Raw genomic sequence first — 23,430 nt, forward strand, 5'->3', positions numbered from 1 at the left:
ACATTTTCTGCTGTTGTATTTGTTTTGGACAGGAAACAGTACGACATTCCAGCTTTCTGTAACCATCAAGCTTTTGTTTGGAATACAAGTTTGAATCAGCTCACATCATAGATGAGAGCTGCTGAGATTTATGATGCCTTCACTTTTCTGAAGCTGCGAGGGAGCAGGGTGGGCTGACTTTACGGCAAAGACTCCGGCTCGGATCTGGAACTAATCATCTCGTTGGGGCTCCTCGGCCCCCACCCTGTGATGTCATTGGAGTTTTCTTGCATGATGTCCAGGATGGTACTCAAACCAAAGATTTTCTTTCTCTTTGAGTACCTCTTTATTTATTCCATTTGATTCTTCAGGTGTTACTTCTTCCCACAGTGTAAAACCCAACGGCCACAAATGATTGGATCAGCAGGAATTTTTCCACGATGCTCTCCAGTTGAATTCCCAGACAGTTGGGGGTTCTTTGCTCGCAGTTGGTTACTGAGACAAAGTGAGGTTGGCCTTGTTTCAAACACAGCAGTGGGCCTCCTCCTCAATTACTGCTGAAACCGAAATCTACAAGCTCACATCTTTTCTAAGTTTGAGCCCCAAACCCCCCAAACTTTTTGCCAAAACACTCAGTCAGGATTTTCTCCAAAAAATGGAACCAAAACGCTTGGACTGATGGTAAAAAAAAATCTGGTTCAGTCAGGGAGGGGTATGTCACATGACAAGTAGAGATAAGTCACTGTGTGTGTCCAAGATGGAACCTGACCCCCGATATTGATCAGGTTATAGGTCAGAGCCAGCGACTGAAAAACAAATCCCTCAGCAGAGGAGATTATCTATCTATCCTTTACATGTGCTCCCTGGAATCCATTCTGCTTTTTCTGCTCCTTCGTTTGAGCAATTCTCTAACCTGCCAGAGGGGGGCAGCAGTAGCAGCAGCTGCTCAACCGCAGAAGTAAACAGAGCCCCCCACTCCTTCAGGGGAGGAAAATCTTGAGAGGGGGGAGGTGGGAGGGTCTCCTGTCTGACTCTTTATCATGACAAGACTTTGCTCTGCTGTTTGATGCAGGAGCCATGGAGGAGAACTTCAACTGTAGCGGAGAACTCCTCAGCATGTGAGCGCGGACTCCACGCGGAGGTGAGAGGCTTTTATTCTGGAAACAAGAGGAGGCGATCCGTCCCTCTGTCAGACTCAGAGATGCTCAATGCAACTGTCAGCTTCATCATATGCTGTGTTATTTGAATGATTTGGTGCACATGTTTTTTAGAAAAAAGCGCATTTAATCCTGACGATGCTGGGAGTGTGCGCGTACTTGAGTGCGCGCGTGTGTTCATGAGTCTGCCAAAACTTACCATTTTTTTTTGAAAACCTAAAATATTCTTAGTGCTTTATAAAGATTATAATAAAACAAAGATGGTTAAACCATTGTACCAAGTTTGTGAAATGTTATAAACTTGACTTAAATGCCCATGTTTGTATAAGTAGAGGTCACGTGATCAAAAAGAAGGAACTTGTTTTATATCATTTAATTACTTTGAAATGTTTCCAATAAAAAAAGAACAAGTTGTCACTTTCATATTGACATCAAACATGGTACTAATTTATTTAAATCTTAACAAATGACCTATGAATTTAGTTTATAAATACAGACAGATTAAAATCAGTTTTTCTTTCTCTTCATTTTGAAAAAAAAATAGTTCTGATATATTGGTGTGAAATGTTTGGTTTTTGAAGTTTAGTGCAGAGATATTTCAAACTGATGCATGTGTGTGTTGCTGCTAAAAATCTGCACCACTAAAACTGAAGTCAGTTTGAGCTGTTCAGGCAACAATGGGAAGGATGTTTTTCTATTTTTAAGTACAAAATTTAAATATGCATGAATGAAAGTTTCTTTTTTTGTGTTTTTCTTGTGTTTTTGTCTGAACTGTGGGTTAGATTTGTGAGGCAACACAAGTCTATCGCAATGTGGAACTATTTTTTCTGAAGCACCACCAAAACCATTTTGTTAGTGGCCTCTTTTCCATCTGTTTCTATCTGCTTGGGCAATATGTTTTCTCCCTTTCTTTTAATCACATAAATTGATTGAGTTACACCTCCTGCCTTTGAGCCAAGGCGGGGGGTTTTGGCCCTCCTCATTCAGTATGGAAGTCTGAAGAATGAACTCATGCTGACTGGATGTGTAAGAGGATACCCTGCTTCCTGTCGGCTCTCTCCAGACAGCAGAACCAGAATATCTTAGATCAGCCAATGATGTCTTTTTGTGTCTCGGGAACGTGACTTTATATTTTAATTACATTTAATTCTTATAATGAAAAGGATTTTCTTTTTTCTTATCTTTTATTTACTTTATCTCCAAAAAAGTACACATTTTCTAAACTTCCTTTAAATCTCCAAAACTTCAAAAAGTGAAATATATAAGTGACAGCCTAATGAGTTCAGCATGAGCTGCAGGACTTGTTAGGTGAGTGTGAATGTTGAGCCCTGAGGGGCCGAATGGTGATATCAGTGCCAAGTTCTGCTTGCTTAGCTCTACTGGGTACAGTGGGTCAGACATAAGGCTCTCGTTTGGGTCTGTTTTAACACTTATAGTCATTTGGAAAGTTTTTTTTCCCACTGCGTCTGCTTGTAATACGCACATCTGGAATGTGAGTTGGAATCAAGAATTGGGGGGGCTTTGAGCTGAATTTTTCTATTAGTCTCTTTAGTGAAAGTCTTGATTTGTTTATTTCTGCAAGAATGACCAAGTGATTGTGGATGTTATTTGTCATCCATCACATTAATAAACTTCTTTTAGGTTAGTGATTTGCTGGCATGCAGGTTATGAAGTCAAATTCAAACTTTTTCATAAAATGTAAACGATTTCTTTAAAATCGGCTTTTATTTAGACTTGAATATTCTGCTAAAATGTTCACATTTTTAATCAGTGCATGATTGTGATGTGCATCTGACAAAAATAAACTTTGCTGAACCAAAAATATCTTGGCCTACAACAGAGCAAAAGCACAGAGGCGATTCTGGTTTAAACAAGAGTTTCCTATTGATTTCCTGTCTTGTTATGCAGCAGTCCCAGCTGAACCCTGCCTCCTGAGCTCAGATCCAACAGACAAGGGGGCTTACTGTGATGAACAGTATGTTTCCTCAGAGGGGTGTCACCACAATGGGCTACACATCAGGTAACACTCATTTTTGAAACTATCACGCAAACCGGGTCTCACAGATTTATTGATTTTCCTTTTTGTCTAATCTGTCATCATCATCATTCCAAAAGCTGTTTGGAATTCGCTCCATCTTATCAGGGAATGTTTGAGTGTTAGTACATGGGTTTTGTTCATCAAAGCTCAAATTGCTTCTCAGAAAACAAACTTCTGGCTGACCTCTGGCTCATTTTTAGGTGAAGAGTCATACTGAAGGTATCTGTTAGACTTGCACAAGCTTTGACTTTCTGTTCAGAGAACTCGATCAGTCCTTGCATCATTCTGAAAACCTATTATTAATTCATTAAGCACAGTTTTGTGAAGGGGTTGTGGAAATGCTGGAATAAGAAATAAACCATACTTTGCGTTCTTCCAGCTCCTGGCTCAGTTTGGGTTGCCCTCAGGACTTTTGTTGAGGCTGTGGGACCTCGTCTTGGTCGACCAGCCTCTCTCCATATTTAGAAGAGTCTCAACCACTGATTGAGCCAGTGTTTGTGTTGGGCTCAGAACATTATGACAGCACATATTTCACTGATTTCCCCCCTCTTACTCAGCATGGTGGTACCACATCTTTTTGCTGAGCTTTTGCTTGGTCTTATTTTGCTAAAGTGGACTTTTTTATAATTTTTTCTTTTTGTTGAACCATCTTTTTCTTCTTAGATTGTGTAAAGATCGAGCACAGCGGCAGTGGCTCAGCAGGTGGGACTTTGCTGAGGGGTTCCCGCTCCAAAGCAGAGCTTCAGGAGCTCATGGAGACTCTGCAGCGCAGAAAGAGTGCCCTGGAGGCCAGCCTCAGGGCTGCAGAGTGCAGCCGCAAGTACCTCAGTGTGCCTCCTCCTGGTGGAGCCCAGCCCAACAGGCCGTTGTCCGTCCTCAGCACTGCAGAGCGCCCCCCACCCGCCTTGAGAAACTTCTCTTACATCACCAGCAGCAGCGTGCCTCCATCGCCGCGTCAAAGCGAGCGTTTGCTTAACTCAAACGGCTCGCTTCGTCATCCCCAAACCCGACATCAGTCTCAGGACAGCCTTCTGCTCCCCAACTCAGAAGAAGGGGGCTCTACGCTGTCTGCATATGGGGAAGCTGTGCTTCGCTCACCCAGGGCCAGAAGTGGAGCAGCCAGTATGCCCTCTAGTCCTCGAATAGGACGCAGGGTCTACTCCCAAGGCAAAGCTGGAGTTGATACCAGGCAGAGGAAATACTCCACTGGGTCTCTCAACAGTTTGGGGAAGCACAGTCGTTCTTTACCACGCCTTCACAATGGAGCAGACCCCCCTCTTCTATCGCTGCCTTCTCGTCACATAGCAGGATCTCACAGGGGGGCAGCCTCAGCGGGACAAAGACGCAGTCTTTCATCCTTAGAGCAGCCTCCAGATGTGACAGTACCAGCCAGTATGCCCAACACACCCAGGAGGTCCAGTCTTACTTCTCTGAGCTCACTTGGTGTGGAGCTTGATGGAACAGGCTTAGATATCCCAATTGGAGAGAGACGATTGTCCTTTGGAAAGAGCTTCTTAAGTCCAGGACATAGAGTGGGCAGTATCAGCTCACTGAATGGCAAAGAGGAATTGAAAGATTACCACCAGCACCAGAGAGATGAGCGGCTCCGGGAGCAGAAAGTGCAGAGATTGGTGAGGCTTTTAATCTGCAGTTGGTACCTCATTGTCACTTAAAAGTTTCCTTAGCATCTTTGAGAAGCAACCATCAATCTTCTGCGTGCAGGAATGCCAGCGACTAGAAACCATCCTAAACCTGTGCACTGAGTTGGGTCAAGTGCCCAGAGAGCCAACCGGCTCTTCAGTTTCCGACCTGCAGAAGATCAACAAGGAGCTGGAGAAGCTGCAGGTGTCCGACGATGAGTCTGTGTTTTCCGATTCTCCCAGCAGCTCTGCTCCAGAACGCCAGCAGAGCAGCCACAGAGACGCCAGGTCCCGCTCACCCGCCACCAGCCTGGGTAGCAGCGCCCCTTCTCCATCCGCACACCACAGAACCAAAGTAAATCATCATCAAATTTATGTTTGTCATGCATAAAGATTACCTTAAAATCGTTACTGTTCCTGTTTTCAAAAAGGTTTGAAATTGAAAGAATCTGAGTAAAAAGGCAGACAACTCAGTTTCTATTGAATATTTCAATGTTCAGCTTTCATTTAGCACAGTCACACAATTTTGACAATCTGCAACATCAAAAACAATTTGTTAAACAAGTGAAACCTGTGAAGATAAAGACGTTTCATCACATCAAAGTCAGAGAGGCCAGACTGAGGTGTTTTGGACATGTCCAAAGGGGAGAGACCGTGAATATATTGGTTGAAGGACACTGAGTCCAGAGCTGCCAGGCGAGAGGTGTAGAGGAAGACCAAAGAGAAGGTTTATGGATGCAGTGAACGAAGACATGAAGGTAGCTGGTGTTAGAGGAGAGGATGCAGAAGACAGGGTTAGGTGGAGGAAGCTGATTCACTGTGGCGACTCCTGATGAGAAAATCTGAAAGGAAAAGGACTAGAAGACAATCTGTTTTTTAAAATCACTTTAAGGTAATTCTGATTTGACTGGTGACTTAAGTTGACAAATAATAATCCTTTATCTGTTTATTCTCACCTCAACTTCTAATCCTTTAATCAACCAAATCTGGATGTTTTAAATCATTACAGATTGAATTAGTGGCATTAGGGATTCAAAAGTGAGGCACTTTGAGCATTTGTGATGGTGACACTAAGGTAGAATATCAGATCTTAGAAGAAAGAAAATGTCACTTTGTTGGAAATTTGTCCTGCAAAAACTGCAATAGGAAGTAATAAGATGCTTCCCTTTTGTGGAATGGAATGTAAATAATCTAGATGCGGACAAATTGTTTATCCCCGCTTGTTTACCTTTCGTGACACAAGGTCACTTTTTGTAATTATAATTATAGTAAATGGCATTTTCTTTATCCACTTTTCCTTCATATGAAGCTCATCCAAGAGTTCCTTTGTCACGCCATCCATTAAAATCTGCTGCATATGTGACGTAATGGGAAACCACTACTTTTCTCTGAACTTGTACACATCTCTTTTTTATAAATGATGATGGGAAACATCCCTGCACATCCTGAGAATCAATGAATATGTTGAATCCACAGAAAAAAAGTACTTACCACATCACTAACAGTATTTTTCTTCCCATGAAGACCACCCCCTCACTGTATTATTATTTTTTTTCCACTTCACAGACAGAAAAAAAATCTAAAATATACTGTCTGGTTTTAATGACGAAGTTCTAGTTTTGTTTTAGGACAGAGCCATTCAAACTGAAAAAGGAGGGGGTAACAGGAAATGACTCTATCCCACAGGGAGTTGGTTTGTGTTAGAGTGCATGCACATCTGTGCACGCCTGCTTGAGTGGAAGAATGCGACTGCACTGATGGGCTTTTCCAGATGTTTCTTGCTTGCAACAGGGGTGAGGGTGCTAATTTTTTTTTTTTATAAATCCAGGTAATCATTTTTTTAATGTAACCACATATGCATAATACATATGATTATATGTATTAAATCCAGTTTTAATGGTTGAGACGGTGGTGTCTGCTAAGGTTCATTTGTGTCAGATGTTTACAGTCTCTAAATACCTTCAGTCCTGCATTCCTCAGAGCAGTAAGAGCAGAAGAAAAACTCTGATTCCCTCAGATCCCTAGTTGTAATAATTCAGAAAAATACATGATGTTAGGAGAGATCTGCAAAACACAAGCAGTAACGAAGCGTGAAAAGATTTAGCCAGATATGTGGGAGTCATTTGGCATCAGAAGAAAATGACAACAAATTCCATCACAGTAAGAAGAAGAAGAAAATCCTGCCCTTGTTGTCACCAGTCCAGTTTTGGAGTCAAAACTGCAGCTGTTTTCATCAAACTTTTTTTTTATACTGATGTTGTGAACAGAAAGATTATTGTTCTGGCATGAAAAAAAAATTCAAGTGAATTTAGTGGGATCTTGGAAGAAATATTGACAAAGAAATTCTCATAAACATTGAGGATTGTATTGATCCGAGCTCTGGCTTGCATTTCTGATGTCATTTAGGCGCTGGAGAGCGTGCAGCTGAAACAAGAGGTCACTCATATAGAGGAGGAAAGGATTCAAGTTCTGAACAACATAGAAGAGCTGGAGCAAAAGATCAAAGACTTGGACAACCAGATCGAAGAGTCTCTTCGAGAGGTAACCAGCAAATAAACCAGATTTCCATTATTTCATTTTATAATAATTCAATAAAAGTAAGCACTTTTTTTATTTCAAATATTTGATTAACATAAGATTTATGAAGCAATCTGTCTGATATTGCATGATCATGGATGTCTAATCTTTAAGTTAGAATCTTCTGTTCCACCTGGCTGGCTACTTAGATTTCAGGCCTTATCAACAAATGTTGTCTTTAGTGTTTTTTAGCTATGAAACAAATTTTTGAACATAGCATTTGTGTTTTCACTCTTTAAACATGCAGTTTCACTTGGTTGGAATTAGAAATCAGATGGGTTTAGGAGAAAGAGAGAAAGATTTTTCCAAGTTGCAATTAAAGGCACTAAACTCTCATCAACTCAATTAGTAAATATATAAAATTTTGTAACTTTAAACATAGCATTTATTTACTGTCATTTGAATTACTTTTTTGTGTATTCTAAGTAGTTTTTTAATGTAGTCAGTAGTAACTCATTAGAAATGTAACTTGTATGTTTTTTTGCTGTAATAAATAGTGTGAGGCTTTACTCTCATACTTTTTAGTAACATTAGCTGAATTGGTTAAGTGCATGACTGGTACATGGAGTCGGGGCTCAATTCTCAGGGGGTGTAATGAGCTTCATCCAGTGTGGGTCCTTGGGAAAGACCCTTCACAGTACTGCCTAACTGGGTCCCCTGTGCCTGTCCCCAGCCAGGATAAATACAGGGCTGTGTCAGGAAGAGCATTCGACATAAAAATCCAAACTAACTGTGCGAAGCGGTGAAAACTGATATGCTGTGGTGACCCCTGGCAGGATAGGTCAAATGTTGAACAACAATTTTATTCACCACATATTTAGTAACTTGTGTATTTCCAACAACTAATTATCCAAAAAGTTATTTTACTACTACAATGCAACAGATTGTTAAAAACATCCTGCCTTTTATTAATCATTTAAGCTATTTTCATTCATTTTAACCTAAAGTTTTGAGTCAAATTACCCCAATAGGCTTGACAACCAAACACTTGAATTGTCTGTTTTTCACAGCGCCGTCATCTGCCTGCTGACTGTCCTGTTGTTAAGGGTGTAGTACTTTAGCCTGCAATTTTTTGATTTTGTAGTTGTTTTAGTCTTTCTGAGGCCCATAGATCTGTGGTTCTCTATTTGGTCTCTGTTTGTCCTTTTATTTTAAAGTAGCTAAAAAAAGACTACTGACTAAAGGTTTTTCCTCAATTTGGGCTTTCAGTTCTTTTACTTTAGCAAAAATATAGAATATGATTAGCAGGCAGTTTTCAATGCACATCGCCACCACTAGAATTCATTTGTCACTTTATATTATGTTAAGTCTCTGCATGTTTTACAAAGAAAATAACTTGAAAATAATAAAGGAGTCATGTATGGCATTGTAATTCTGAAAAAATATTTTTTTATGGTACAGTAGTTTGCACTCCTATAGTCAGGTATGTTCTATCCCAGGTATTTACATGACATTAATCATTATCAGGTCATTATTTCTTCTTTTGGAACTCAGGACAGGGTTTGGCTAACATGTATTCTGAAGCAAGAGCCTGTCTTTATATGAAGGTTTTACCAGTATCCTTGTACTGAAAAGGAGAATTTAACATGTACTAGAAAGCATGAACTGGAGTAGACATAAATGTATCGAGAGCTTTTTGTTACTTTGTAAAAGTCAGTAAACAATTTTACTGAAGTATCTGTGTGTGGAAACATTTTAAAACTAAAACCCCAAAAAATAATTGAAATCCACTAATGGTATCATAAAGCTGCCAGTAGGCTCACATATTTTACGCATGTGGAATAAACACATACAAAATGCTGCACTGATATTACCTAAATGGAAAATGTTTCCTTGCATTGGGGTTTTCTACAGGTGGAGGTGGAGTGTGCTCTGCTGGATGGAGAACAGGAGTCTGAGATGGCTCAGCTTCAGAGGGAGAAAGAGCTCCTGGAAGAATTGAAGGGGAAAGAAAGTAACACTGAAAAGACAGATGACACAGAGACATCTCAGGTATGAACAGATTAAAAAAAAAACTCTAGAAGCAACATTTTGCTTCTTTTTGTTACAGTGATTGTGTCAATAATTTCTTCCCATTGTGTGTACGCCGATGCTTTTCTCATTTGCAACGTACCATTACATCCATAACTTCACTAACTTCACATAACTAATTTAGCATCAACTTGAACGGAAACAACAATAAAGAATGTTTTTTGTATGACTGGAAATTAAGTCAGACATGAGGGGTTAAACCCACACTGGAATGATCTAAAACATACATTTAAGAAATTTCACATAAAGTTTACTTTTTTTGTTTGAAGGAGAAAGAATATAATCCGTAAACTGAGCGAAGTCAAATTTTTATATCGCTTTGATACAGATGGTCCATTTAATGCTTTTAGTTTTTTGATTTTGTATTGTGTGCTATAACTTAGAGCTTCAATTTGCACTGTCATGTTTTATGGTGTTTCTTGTAGGAAAGAGAGAAGCAATCACAAAGTCCAGAGGATTTAGAGTTTCAAAGGTTGGAAAGTGAAACTAAGCAGGACGAGGAAATAGAGAATCAAAGCCAGGAGCTGATGCGAGAGATCGCCGACTGTCAGCGTCTTGTTGTCACTCGTAAGGTAAAATCAGTGAGGTTAAATGAGCATGCATGGAGCTAGCAGTGCCTGTGACACTGCAGTTATTGCATGTAAATGCACTAAAAGTAGGTCCTGGCAAGATAAAAAGAAAAATCCATAATCATTTAGCTTAGCAAACTTAGGGTTAAGGGTTTCACAAAAGTCTTGATCCCCATTTTTCCATGTATTTGTCTTTTTCTGTGAGGTTTTTCGTGATTAGATTCTGTTTTTTGTCACTAATCCTTCTGCAGGTTGTGCTTAAAATCTCTAAAGAGAATAAAGCTGTAGAAAAAATAAATCCTGCTATAAATTTCAGCACTTTTTTTTTTTTTCAAGATGAATCGCATTACTCAGGCATCTGCTAAAACTCCTGAACTGACCTTTTGTTGAACTCATTCCCCGCTATGGTAATGCACTGATATGTTTCACAGGAACGAATCCTGACTTTGAAGAAACAGTCCTCACAGATTACTTTGCAGGCTCAGCAAGAAAGAGAGAATTTCCATAGAGAAAAAAACAACCTGCTCATCATGCTTCAGAAGGTAGGAAAATTCTCTTTACTCCCACGTTCTAAACATTTGTTGTTGTTTTTTAAAGTTAAAGAGCGTCTGCTGTCTGCAGGAAAGAGAAAAGCTGTCATCTTTAGAAGGGAAGTATGCAGAGTTGTCTGAAGGACAACCCTTCACCAGCAATCCAGTCACCATCAAAGAGGTAGGACTCGATTACAGGAACACCAGTAACTTTACTTAAAGTGACGTCTAGTGACTGAGTTTTCTGATTTGTGTTATCCAGCACCTACACTCGCTGAAGGAAAGGAGAAGAAGCTGCAAAGAAAGCTCCCCCCACCCTACTGAGAGTGTACCTCTTAGAAGGAGCCAGCAGCTCCTCAGCTCCTATGGCAGAACCATCGGACGTTCACTTCCTTCCAAGGTCAGCTCTTTTCAGAATCAGTCTATAGCCTGTAGTCTATAGCCGACGTAAACAGAGTAGGAATGCAACAGATGAGCGGCGGACAAATATAAATCAACGATTTATATTACGATCAAAAAAAGGGTCCAACTGTTTATTTGTTCAAACATTTATTTAAACAAGATGGAAATTTTCTTACATGCCTTTCTGTGTTTTGTTACGCAGCACGCGCCCGACAGGCGCTGCTGTGACGTCATCCTAAAAGCTGCCTTGTAGTTTCTTACCAATTCTCTTAAAATAATGCCTTAACACTACAACAATGAGACACAGCAACTCACTGAAATGTGATGGGATGAATTCAGACTCATCAAAACAACTTTTCATTTTTGCTTTTCACTGTTTTCCCGACTATCTGTATGTCATAAACACTGATCAGCGTACCTTCTTAGCTGTCTTCTTGCCTCCACCGGGCCAGAAAAGTGAGTAAAAAGTGTTGAGTCTGACATTGAGACGTTGAGCAAAATAAAAAATTTGAATGAACTAACAGCGCAAGACTTCCATAATTTATGCCATTAGTTGCACTGGCCCTCCCTCATAATTCTTGACCAATGAGTTAGGATAACTTTAGTCACATGCTTTTGTTTACAGGCTTTAGTCCCGAACAGGGAAGTCCCCTAAACAGCAGTCTGAATACAGACCAAACCCAAGGTTCAGGACTCAATCAGGACCAAATTAAGCAGACTGGGTCCGGACCAAACAGTTTTCCCAGTCTGAATACACCCTTAAGTACTGTTATTGAATCTTCCATCAAAGCATTTGGTAATGGAGTAGGAAGTTTGAAAAAGCTCATTCAAGTCTGGCCTGCTGAAAAGGGGAATTCAGTGTTCTGAGTTATTGGAATGAAGTAAACTGTTCTCCCATGAGAGTGATCCACCCAAACAGGAATTCTCTCTCTGGTTTACAACACTCATTCAGCTCAGGAAGCACTTATCTTTACAGTTTTGTAAAGATTGTCAAGTCTGGTCCTGATCTGAGTATGCTGTCTTTTTTTTTCCCAGGCTCACCTTCCTCTATCCCAAAGCTCCAGTTGTGGCAGCGTCCTACCACAAAACTTCAGCTTTTCCCCTCGGGAAGTAAACACTCGCAGGTTGGCCAAGAGTAAGTTGCAGTGACAAATTGTGGCGTCTTTTTCAAAATAAATCTAGTTGTTGTGGTGGTTCATTAAAGTCTGCAGCTCTTCACGAGGGTTGTTAACACAAGAGGGATGAAACAATCCAGATTTTTATGAAACTCAATAGCTGTCATTTTTTTGACATTTTGTTTCTTTCAGCAGGCAACGGCCATGAAGACAGGCAAAGACAAAGTGATTTTTGCTCCAGGATGGTGTCCGAATCCTTCTTGGACTCCTTTTCCTACCCAGACAACAGTCAGGCTTTAGACACAATGAGCGTAGACAGCTCTGACAGCCTGGAGACCAGCTTCTCCGCCTGCTCCCCCGACAACATTTCCAGGTCTGAAAACGAAACATCAACTGTGGGGTTGTGTCCGAGTTCCCTCAGTACATTGTGCACTACATGATGCGTTTGCCATTTTGTGGGTCTGCCCAAATCTGCAACTCTAAAATCTCTGCGAAAATCTAGTGTGCATTGGTGCTCATGGACTGGTGAATATAGACCACAATGCGTTGCATTTGAACGATTCTCATGCATAAAATCTATTTTAATCTATTTTTTATAAACCAAGTTTTCACCATCACAAAACAGTGGACTGATAAACAGTCCTTGCAATTTGTTCATATTTATTAGGCTTTTACTTCTGGAATTCTGTGAATGCAAGGGGGTGGAGTCACTCAGTCCAGTTCTGTTATACAGTCAATGAAAAAATAAAAGCACACAGAAGGCGTCCTAGTGGAGTTTGATTCATCTTCAGCTTTTGATAGACCACTTTCAGAAGAGTTTTGTGTGCTTCAACTTAATCTTCACTCATGTAACCCTTGTGCTATCCTAGGCACTTTAACATTGGGAGTTGGGTCATCTAGACCCACTAGACAGTGCCCTGAATTTTTTTCCTCAATGATTTGTGATCTTCACTGGTGTCCATGGATTACATGAAATCTTTCCACCTTTATCCACCTTTGTCATGGTAGGGAGAAGACGTCAATGTAAGGGTGGGGTCATCTAAGATAGCACAAGGGTTAAAAGGGAGAAATTAATTTGCTGTAAATGGCAATACGGTATAAAAACACCTCTGCAAGTATTTTGAAAAAAAAATGTTACTCACAATAGCCCTAAAGTTACTGTACTACCCTTTTATTCTGTCTTTATCATGATAATGTGTGTCCTTTTGTGGAAAAAAAAACTTTTTTCAAAATTGTTTTTGTTTATTTATTTAAATTTTAAACTTTGTTGTTTTTTTTCACTATTATTTTTTCACATGGAACTATTTAAAAAAAGTGGGAAACCACATGAGAAGTCATGCTCGGGATATTTGTTTTGGAAGTCTTGTGATCTAAAGTAGGTTCAAATCACAGGATCTAATGAAAGTAATCTGGCTCCCCAACCCTTGCCGAGATCTGCCCTCACACTCGTTGGTTAGATTAGGCCTACTTCCTCTGCAGGAGTCAGATATGTTGGAGTTCTCCAAAGGAGCTGATGGCAGAGAAAATGATACTGGTAAAGTTTAAAAGACATTTCTTTTAGGCCCTAACGACTTGTTTTCTCCAGTGCCAGCACATCCAACATGGCAAAGATTGAGGAGATGGAGCGATTGCTGCGAGAAGCTCAAGCTGAGAAGCAGAGACTCCTCGAGCATCGGGTAACAAGCCAAGCATAATGGAAACTTGTAGATGTTTGTGCTTGATGGCCAATTTTTTGTTCACATGTGGTTTGTTTGCAGGAACGGGAGATGGAGGTTCGCAGGCAGGCTCTGGAGGAGGAGCGGAGACGACGAGAGGACCTGGAAAAACGACTACAGGAGGAGACTTGCAGGAGACAGAAACTTGTGGAACGGGAGGTGAAGCTCAGGGAGAAACAGAGATCACAGGTGCCAACAACAAGTCCAGATGACAAACTATGTTTTTTAAAAGCAGAAAATAACTTTTTTTAATCTTTTCCATAGTCACGACTCTTGACTCGCTACCTCCCTGTAAGAAAAGATGACTTTGATCTTTATGGCCATATTGAAGGAGCTGGCCACAACCCAAACGCCTGCTTTCATTTGGCCATCACAGATAAAACCTGTCGTGGATTCTTAGTCAAGATGGGCGGAAAAATCAAAACATGGAAGAAACGTTGGTTTGTGTTCGACCATAACCGCAGGACTCTCACGTATTATGCAGGTGAACACCCTCACCTTTGAGCGTCTGTGCAGCTTCAAATGGGACGTGCTTGTGTCCCTCTTAAGCCAGGAGTGGCTGTTTGGAATAGGGCGCTTTGATCATAGCTTTGCTTATGCTTCTCACTGCAGACAAACATGAGACCAAGATGAAAGGGGTCATTTACTTCCAAGCCATAGAGGAGGTGTACTATGACCATTTAAAGAACGCACACAAAGTAAGTCTTCTGGGTTTGTGCGGATGTGTGTGTATGTTTTCAACATCTGCCATCTTTGAAACTGGCCCCTTTTAGTGTAAACACTGAAAAATCTGTTTGTCCTCTTCTCCTTCCCACACATGCTTCTCTTTACATCTCCCTCCTTAATTACCTTCCTTTTATTGCATATTTTTTCCTTCACACACCAGAGCCCCAATCCCTCACTGACCTTCAGTGTGAAGACCCACGATCGGGTGTACTACATGGTGGCTCCGTCTCCTGAGGCCATGCGTATCTGGATGGATGTTATTGTAACGGGTGCTGAAGGACACATGCATTTCATGGTGTGACACTTTATTTGGTTAACATTGAGCCCAATGGGAAAACTTGCGGCTATCTGTTTCTATCGAGGTTGATGCCACGCAGAGTTGAGATGGATCTATATCAGGTTAACTAAGCAATGAAAATACTTGAGAAGATCTGCCATGTTAGCCTTAAAGACCCACTCTGATCATCTTTTGATCTACTTTAAAAGTCTTCCCAGTGGTATTTTAATTATGATTATGCCAGTTTTAGTCAAAATTACAAAATAAAAGCTCGTTTTCTGAAACATAATCACTGCAGAGCGGCAGGAGTTCATTAGAAATTCACCTCTGAGTTGTGAATAGGACTGTTGGCGACCCCCGCTCCTCCTTCCCCATTACTGAGAGTTCAGAGCAGGGAGCTTGTGGTCGGCCCAGTGTAATTTCTACGTCCCAAATACAAAACTTTTTAGACTGCATTTTTTTTGCCTGCTCCTGGTTCACAACGATTTGAATAAAACAATACTCTGAAATGCAACTTTCTGCCTAATTGTTTTCATGTATGCCTTCCATCATGAGAAAATGCCACAAGAACATAAAAACGCCCAAAACACAATTTTCATCAGAGTGGATCTTTAAGCTATTTCCTTTTTCCTTCTTAGATTTTTGATCATCACATTTTTTTTCTTCCATTTTGCTAACAACATATCAGGTACTCTTTAAAATGTCTCAGAACATATGCAGCACATGTTTATTTTTGCCTTTTCTACACAGTATCATGCTCCAAAAGTTACTTTTCTACTTCTACCTCTGTTTGGGCTTTTCAGTATAAAATTTGGATCCAATTTTGTGTTTCAAATGCTCCTCTCTATTAGAACATGCAGAAACACAGATTTATTATTATTTTTTTGTTTTCTTATACAGATGAAGCCATTATTTTGTTATGCTTGTACTCTTCTTTCTCTAATTGCTGCTTTCATACAACCAATATAAGCTGATTTTGTCTGCTTAGCCTATAGCAGGATTGAATGTGTCTTATAGAAATAGATTTTAAACCAAAAACCTATGCATGTCAGTTGCTACAAACAGTGTTATGTTTTATCATTATTTTTTACTTGTATTTTTCTGAAATGAATCACTGCCCAAACAGCAGTGACTCTGTGTTGCACAGCTTCCTCTGTGCAGTGGGCTCCCTCTGTCTGCAGAGCCCTGTCAGGATGCGTTGCGCAGCATTGAAGTTGTATTTACTGCGTCGTCATCCTGTTCTGTTTCACCAGCAGAGGTCCTCAGCGCACAGTCTTTGCACCAGAATGACGTAATGGTCAGGCTCTAGACACAAATGCTCAGAATCTGAGATAATTAGGCCTCCTTTATTTGTCTGCTACCATCAAGTATTCCTTTGAGAGCATTTGATGCTTTTGAAAGCATCGTTAAAATGCATGCACGCATTTGACCTGCATGTGTTTGGACTGTTGCAACATCAACAACAGGCATTTTTTCTGATAACAGCCGAGTAGTTGATGGTTTGCAAGGGGTGAATGTTGGGATCTCCTGCAGTGCATTCATCAGCGCTGCATCTCACAAACACTATTAAAGAAAAATGGTATTTTAGTACATGTTATATTCTATATTTGTATAAAATAACAATGATTCTGCTTTAGGTTTTTATACTCAACCTGTGTCAAAAATAAATAACTGGTTCTGAATCACTTTCCTAAGATGTTTCGTTGCTTTTTCTATTTGAAACAAACATATTGTGTGGAGGCACTTTGCGTGTTGGAGCACTTAAAAGAAACTCATTAATCAACATACACAACACTTTCCTGTAGATGTTGGGTTTAACATTTGATGTAGTGGGAATTAAAGGTCTTACAGGACACCATTACACAAATGGGTGCTCATATCTATTACACTGTATCTTCAAACGGGATGGCTTAATATGTTAACAGCTTTGGGAGCTGAAACAGTTATCAATGTGAAACACCTCCAAAATTGGTAGAGTATGTCCTGTGGGACTTTGACTGGAAGGATGATAATGGCAAAGCAACCAGACCTTGTAGTGATGGACAAAGAAGAGAGGAAAGCCGATGTGGTGGATGTGGCAGTACCAAGTGATGGAAACATCAGGAAGATGGAACATGAGAAACTGGAGAAATACCAGGGATTAAGGGAAGAACTGGAGAAAGCATGGAAAGTGAAGGTTTCAGATGTGCCAGTGGTGATTGGAGCACTTGGGGCAATAACCCCCAAACTGGAGGAGTGGTTACCACAGATCCATGGACTTCAGACTTCTCAGTCCAGAAAAGTGCAGAGCTAAAGAGACTGAGCAGGACACTCCAGCTCCCAGGCCTCTGGTAGAGGACCCAAGCTTGGATGAGAAACCAGGGTGAGAAGAGATTTCTTTGGTGTCATTTTTCTACAGGACTTCGCACCAACTGCTAAAGGTACCAAAAGCTGGTTCAATGACTGGTGTTGCCATTTTTGATTAGTCAGCAAAGTTGCCTGACCAAAACTTGTAATAAAATTTATTGGCTGCTTTCAAAAGGAAGATGAGAGACACCAGACAACATGCAGATGACCTAAAGGGGGCTTTATAAGCAATCTGGGCTTCCATTAGAGTCTGACCCATCCATAGCCACAGGCTGATCACCTTCATCCCATTGGGCATTTTATGATACTTAATGCAAAAGGAGACTCAAAGAAGTACTGAGTTCTTAGAAATTAAATTAGTTTTTAGAAGTTTAACATTTGTGCCCAAATCATAATGTACTGATTAATCAATTTTTCTGTTTTCCTAGGCCGCAGTAAGCCACGTTAAAAGCGCCAGAATACCTTATTAGTCAAATAAAAAACACAGTCCAACACAGGCAGACAATAACCATGTTAGCCTATTCACAATAATACCAAATAAAACATTTTGACAAAGCACAGGGCACCTTCAGTAAGCCAACCAGAAATAATTTATATATAAGCAACTCCAGATTACAAGGCGCACCGCTGTTTCTTTAAAAAAATGAAGGCTTTGAAATGTGCTTTATAGTGCAAAACTAGGCATGCATTGTGTAGACATTTTATATTTTCTGTTTAAAAATTTCCAAATATTTAAGGAAAGAGTTTGAGGTGGACTTTGGGAGATGTTTGAGAGGAACTTTATTTATAGAAAAAAACTCTCTTATCCACCTCAGAGTTCCAGGAAATGATCCCACAACATTTATTTCATTGTAAATTTAAATCTCCTAGACCGAGGTTCAGGTGTTACATCAAAATAACAAAGCTTTAATGTATGAGTGATCATTCAAGCACTTGTGTTTTACAAACTTGTCTTTCATTGGTTGACCTAGTGGAGTTGGCATGGAAACGCAGAATGAACCATGCTAAATTAGGTTCAAAAGAAGCACGTCATCTCTCCAGAGGCAGAAATAGACACAAACACATACAGGCCATAGGCAGCCTAAGTGCAGTCACCATGGTTTTGATGCCTTAATTTGTTTAACATATTTAGGGCAAGGGGGGTGGCCTTTGAAAGAGCAAATAAGTTCATAGAGAAACACGCAAACAGCCATTAAATAAAAGCTCTGGGGTGAAACATGAATTTAAGCCATTTATTTAGCCAATTTCTGTGGTTGTTATGCATTAAATGGAGCTAACATCACTTATTGCTGATTGTCACGAAGGTCAACGTGGAATCATGTGAGAGGGTTTTTTGACAAAAGCGAGCATTCACAGGATGCATTTGTTTCAGTGTCTTCCTTTGTAACTTCAGGGATCAGGCTGGGAGAAGCAAATATCTGTGAAAATGAGCGTAATGTTTCTAATGTCACCGTGGCACAACGCAGGCCCTTATGATCCATTCTGTACCCCGTATTGTTCCGCGCCACAAAGCATTGGCGCCCGTCGTAGACGGCCAAATCCTGGATTGCAGGTGTTACCAAGAAGCAAACATGTGTTGTGACACAGCCGGAGGGAGAATCTGTTCTTTTTTCAGGGAGATGGCCCAGCCATCTGTGGTGAATATCAGCACCTGACGTGCTGAAACCCTCGTGTTTTTGTCTATTCTCAGCTCTCAGCTTCTGGCTTTAGCAGCAAACAGATCTCCTCTTTGTGTCACCTTTGCTCCCTTTTTTCCTCTCACTTTCACTTTTTTCTTAAATAAGCTCCAACTGTACGGCCATTAGAATGAGTTTAGAATTAGCAGATAATCAGCTCACTTCAGCCTTCTGCTTTGCTCTTTTTAGCGGTGATATCAAACACTTGAAAGAGATCCACTCAATCTCTGGGGAGTTATCCAGCAGATCCATTTATACTAATAATAGCACACATTCCTAAACCATTTTACTGATGATAAAGTATGCATGTTAAGTGTTTTCCCTTGCTCCTGATTGGCTGGGCATTTGTGTATTCACTATCCAGGTCAGTGAGCTTGCAGTGTGTTGGACTGATTTTCCTGTTAAGGGCAATCCCAGCCTGCAGTGGAGCACAAGAAACCAGGCAGAAAACAATTTTCTTTGCTCTAATCAGCATTATAGAAAACAAGGAAAAAAATCATGACTTAAAGAGATCTCATCCCTCTGACATTTCAACGTTGTTTTATTGATTACATAAGAAACAAAACAGTCTACACAAAGATGTTCTCATTTAATTACAAGTAAGATTAAGATATAAATGCACCAGTGTTCAACCTGGAGGTACTTTTTTACTGTCCTTTTTGTCAGGCTCAAATGTCCACTGTGCCATATATAATGGCTGTAGTCCATTTCCGGCTAAGATTTTTTCTTTTTACCCGCAATCAAGTTTCTTTAATATTCCACAAGCAGTACTGATCCTTTCACGAACGTATAAGAGCTGCTCAGTCCAGTGTCCAGTGCAAAAGTTAATGGCACATTTTCTGCTACATAGATCCAGAGATAAATGTGGAATGTAGATTTGGTTGCTGCATTAATTGAAAGAGGTTGTTCTCTTTAATTCTTGGCATAAATTAAAAAAAGGTGGTGGTGGGGGGGCTACTATCAAGATGTACAAAAAAGAAAGACTAAAAGACTGGAAGTTACCCATAAAAAGAGGGAGTAAGAAAAGTTTTTCAGTATACAGAAATTGGAGTGTTTGTAGGAAAAGCACCCGTAAAAAGGCACTCGCCTTGTCTGTGTGTATGCGTCCATGTTCCCAGATGTCTTTGTATGTCCTTGGTCGTGGAGTGTCCAGGTGTGATCCTCTTTCCTGAGTTCTTGTCCAGTGGGTTCAGCACCAGAGTCAGGCTGTCACACCTGTTCTCATTGACATGTTTTGTGCTTGAGTTGCATCAGCCTCCTCCCACTCCTATTATGACGCTGTGTGGCTGAAAGATGAAAGGATTGCTGTATAGAATGTAGCATTAAAAGGCCTGTGCTGGACTAAAGTTGCAGTAAAAGCATTGATCTGTTAAATGAGTTGCTTTATTTTCTGACCTGGCTGCCTCCACCTGCAGCTGCAGGTTTATTTCCGGCCCTGCGAACAGGTACTTTGGACACAGGGATCTTGGTGCGAGGAGCGTCTTTTGTCTGTGCGCCATGCTTCACTGGGATCTTTGATGTGGGTGTAGAAGCTTCGGCTGTGCTGCCTTTACTTGCTTCATGTGAGTTGAAATGGGGTCTTTCTTCCATTATAGGCGTAGGGGGGTCTCTGCTTGATTCATCGTTGACATATTGGCTTTCCCGGACAGGTATCTTAACTACTCTTCCTCCTCCAACTACAGGTATTTTGCTGAGCCCTGAGGCTTTGACCGATGTTGGTTTCTTTTCTTTGGGGGGTTGTTGCAGTTCGGTCCGTGGCTCATAAAGTGGTTCTCTTGTTTTTGACAGCGAAGCCTGGCTTCTGTCACCATCTACAACATCTGGACTGGTCAACTGATAATCGGTTGAGGCTCTCATTTTAGCAGAGAGGGGCATCTCACTCATCCCAGGCGCAGGTGGAGAAATAGAAGTGATAGGGCATGGGGGAAGATTAGCGCTAGGCTGAGAAACTGTGATCTGAGCAGAAGTTGAAGCAGTTTTTGGGAGCGAAACAGGGATGCTAACAGAGGCAGAAGATTCTTTAGAGAAGGACAAAGCAGGTCCAGCAGGGACTTTAAAAACAGCTGATTGAGTAGGCGCAACAGGATCTTTAGATGAAGAAGTTGCCGTTGTTTCAGGAGCAGCTGAATATTTGCATGCATTTGAAACGGAAGTCCGAGTGGGAACCGAAGACTCTTTTAAGGGAGCGGCCTGCATTTTAACAAAAGCAGGTAAATCTTTAGGTAAAGAATCTGAGACTTGGGCCGTGGTGGGGATTGGTTTTGATTGAGCAACTTCACCTTGAGCTTTAGAAACAGAGGTTGGGATCTGAGCAGAAGAAGCTTGAGAGTGACAGGCTGTGATCTGACTCAGAGCAGTTGGTGCCAGTGATTGTGGAGAAGCAGCATGTGTTGCCGTTTCTGGAATTAGTCTGGGAGGAGATGAAGTTTTATCAGTAGAGGCTGGTGATGTACTGGCTTTAATTGTGGGAAGAGTCTTATCAACAGCTGAAGAATGCACCGGGGCAGATGCTGGACTGGGCTGGGCTTTATTTGCTGTAGTCAAAGTTGAAGAAGGGTGAGGAGCGGAAACAGTGGGAGAGGTCTTATTTGAGTCCAACAGGGTAGTGCTGAGGGAAGGCTTGGAAGGGGCTGTAAAAACTGAGTCAGAAGTTGTAGATGACGTGGGAACTGTTGTAATCTCGGAGGAAACAATCGAAGCAGAGGTGGAAGGCTTGGCTGTAATTGTGCAGGTTGTTGAAATCGTATCTGGAGCTTTAGGCCCTTCTGCAGCAGCACTTTGGGAGGGCTTAAAGGAATTTGTCTTTTGCAGGTTCAAACAATTGACTGAATCCAATTTCACAGGTGGAAGTTGGGTAACAGCGACAGCTGGGTTATGGGTCATGGATCCAGGAGAAGAAGTAGTTAAAGTGACAGTCTTGCTTGCAGAAGCAATACTTTGGGGAGATGGCGTGATGTCTGCAAAACGTTTGCCAGCTGAGGTGGGAGCTGAACTGACCAGTGTGCTTGAAGAAGCTGTAGTCGGAGCAGAAGTGGAGCTCGGTGTAGACTGACTTGTTTTTGAAGAGGAAGACAATCCTGGGAAGTTTGTCATCATCACAGGAGAGGTTAAGGGTTTGGTTGTAGTGGCAGAAGGAGCCAGTTCAGCTTTATTGCTGGTAGAAGTATGAGCGGAGTCAATTTTGAGTTTCACTGATTCAGAAATGAATGAGGATTCAGTAGAAGTTGTGAGGGTGGTGCTTGGGGATGTCATAGCAGATGAGAAAATAGGTTGTGTTGTGGTGGAGGCTGGTGGAGAGGAAATGGTTGTCTTGGAGATAAAAGACATTGATGATGGATTCACATTAGTTACCGCAGCATCTATGGCTTTGCTGGCTTTTCCCCACTCCGCTTCCACATCAGCTATGATGTCTCCTCCTCCTGAGATTGAGTCAAAGGTCAGGAGAGAGGAGATGTCTGCCAGTAGGGAGGTCAGACTGTTATCATCAGGTACCAGCGTTGGCTCAGAGGTGGGCAAAGGTGACACGTGTTCATTAGTTTTACTCACATTGGCCGTTTTCATCTTGGGAGTTGTGGTCACTGATGAGGGCTTGGCTGAACCATCGTGTGTGGTGAAGACGTCTGTCTCCGGACTGTCCAAAGAACGAGGCTGGCATTTTGGTGTCAAAGTGAGGTCTTCTTTGATGATTTCCACACTGTTGGCACGCGATGACCTAAGAATTGGGCTTGGAGGAACTTCCTGTTTGTCATTTTTGTCCTTCAAACGAGACTTGACGTTGCCAAAAAGGCCTTTCAGTCCACGGCGTTGTCGAGCCACTGGCTGGGACACTGTTTGGACTCGTCTGTCCCCCACTCCCCTTCTGCTTCCTCTCAACAGAGAAAGAAAGCTGAGAGACCTGGCTGAGCTGACGGAGGAGATGGAGGCGCGAGCCGGGGCGGCAGCTAGAATGGCATCCTCTCGAAGTGTTTCGTCCTCTGTCTGCTCCGTCTCTCCTTGACTCACGTCCTGTCGTTTTTCCTTGTCTGGTTCCTGTTCGGAATCAGGTGCAGGAGTCTCTGAAAATCCATCCGAGGTCTGGCTCCTGAGAACAGGTGACTTGTTGTTGCCATCCCCTTTGCTTCGGATAGAAAAAATGTTACCTGGCTTGCGTTTGCCAAACAGCTTGAATCCTTTTCTTATTTTTCCACTCGACTGGGGTTCATTAGGCGGGGGGTCCGTGCTCTCTGTTTGTACATCCATCTTCTCTCCCCGCGCTCTGAGTATCCTTCTGCCTGTTGTTATTATTCCAAAGCAAATAGATGGCGCGTTCACACGCAGAGCTTTACCTCCATTTGCAGCCGTGATCTACCTCTGCTGCACTCAGTGGTTCCTTTATTAGTCTGTATTCCTCCCTCTGTCTGTCTCTCCCACACAGCCTTTTCTCCTCTATTTCTCTCCACAAAGCCCCTCCCCTTCGCCTTCTTTTTTTTCCCACCCTCTGGCTGCACTCCCTGGTTACCATGGCAACTGAGGAGCTAAGCAGCTTTCGTCAGCAATGCAGAGCCGAGGGCTGTCACCAGCCCACCCTGACCACAGCTTTCTCTTCTTCTCTGTCTGATGACTTTGTTTACATAAACAGCAAAAACAAATGCTCCATTATTAAGGATCAATTT

General features: G+C 41.5%; 2 protein-coding genes across 3 annotated transcripts; one reads left to right on the top strand and one right to left on the bottom strand.

Annotated features, from left to right (window-relative positions):
* The first annotated feature begins 788 nt into the window (after positions 1 to 788).
* LOC101162860 (pleckstrin homology-like domain family B member 2) lies at positions 789 to 16,450 on the top strand. 2 transcript variants are annotated; one of them, XM_011483485.3, is made up of 17 exons: positions 789 to 1,120; positions 3,045 to 3,156; positions 3,838 to 4,805; positions 4,897 to 5,169; positions 7,221 to 7,355; positions 9,246 to 9,383; positions 9,848 to 9,994; positions 10,423 to 10,533; positions 10,613 to 10,702; positions 10,784 to 10,921; positions 11,959 to 12,058; positions 12,234 to 12,411; positions 13,624 to 13,714; positions 13,796 to 13,942; positions 14,018 to 14,237; positions 14,366 to 14,451; positions 14,640 to 16,450. In XM_011483485.3, exons 2-17 carry the CDS (start codon positions 3,105 to 3,107, stop codon positions 14,778 to 14,780), a joined length of 3,015 nt encoding a protein of 1,004 aa, XP_011481787.1. In that variant the 5' UTR covers positions 789 to 1,120; positions 3,045 to 3,104; the 3' UTR covers positions 14,781 to 16,450. The 2 variants fall into 2 exon arrangements, with proteins under 2 accessions (XP_011481787.1, XP_011481786.1); XM_011483484.3 differs by having other exon boundaries at positions 791 to 1,120; positions 12,231 to 12,411.
* Positions 16,451 to 19,295: 2,845 nt separating this feature from the next.
* LOC105355616 (APC membrane recruitment protein 2-like) lies at positions 19,296 to 23,303 on the bottom strand. The gene has a single exon (XM_011483483.2). The coding sequence runs from the start codon at positions 23,015 to 23,017 to the stop codon at positions 20,162 to 20,164; it is 2,856 nt and encodes a 951-aa protein (XP_011481785.1). The 5' UTR covers positions 23,018 to 23,303; the 3' UTR covers positions 19,296 to 20,161.
* Positions 23,304 to 23,430: the final 127 nt, after the last annotated feature.

The sequence above is a fragment of the Oryzias latipes genome, chromosome 14, assembly GCF_002234675.1.
Source record: "Oryzias latipes chromosome 14, ASM223467v1".
Classification (NCBI taxonomy): Eukaryota; Metazoa; Chordata; class Actinopteri; order Beloniformes; family Adrianichthyidae; genus Oryzias; species Oryzias latipes.

Excerpts from the sequence above, each read along its gene's own strand:
- LOC101162860 (XM_011483484.3), top strand. The coding sequence starts at position 3,105 with ATGAACAGTATGTTTCCTCAGAGGGGTGTCACCACAATGGGCTACACA. Across the intron at positions 3,157-3,837 it reads CACAATGGGCTACACATCAG|ATTGTGTAAAGATCGAGCAC; the intron begins GTAACACTCATT and ends TTTTCTTCTTAG. Across the intron at positions 10,534-10,612 it reads TGCTCATCATGCTTCAGAAG|GAAAGAGAAAAGCTGTCATC; the intron begins GTAGGAAAATTC and ends TGCTGTCTGCAG.
- LOC105355616 (XM_011483483.2), bottom strand. The coding sequence starts at position 23,017 with ATGGATGTACAAACAGAGAGCACGGACCCCCCGCCTAATGAACCCCAG.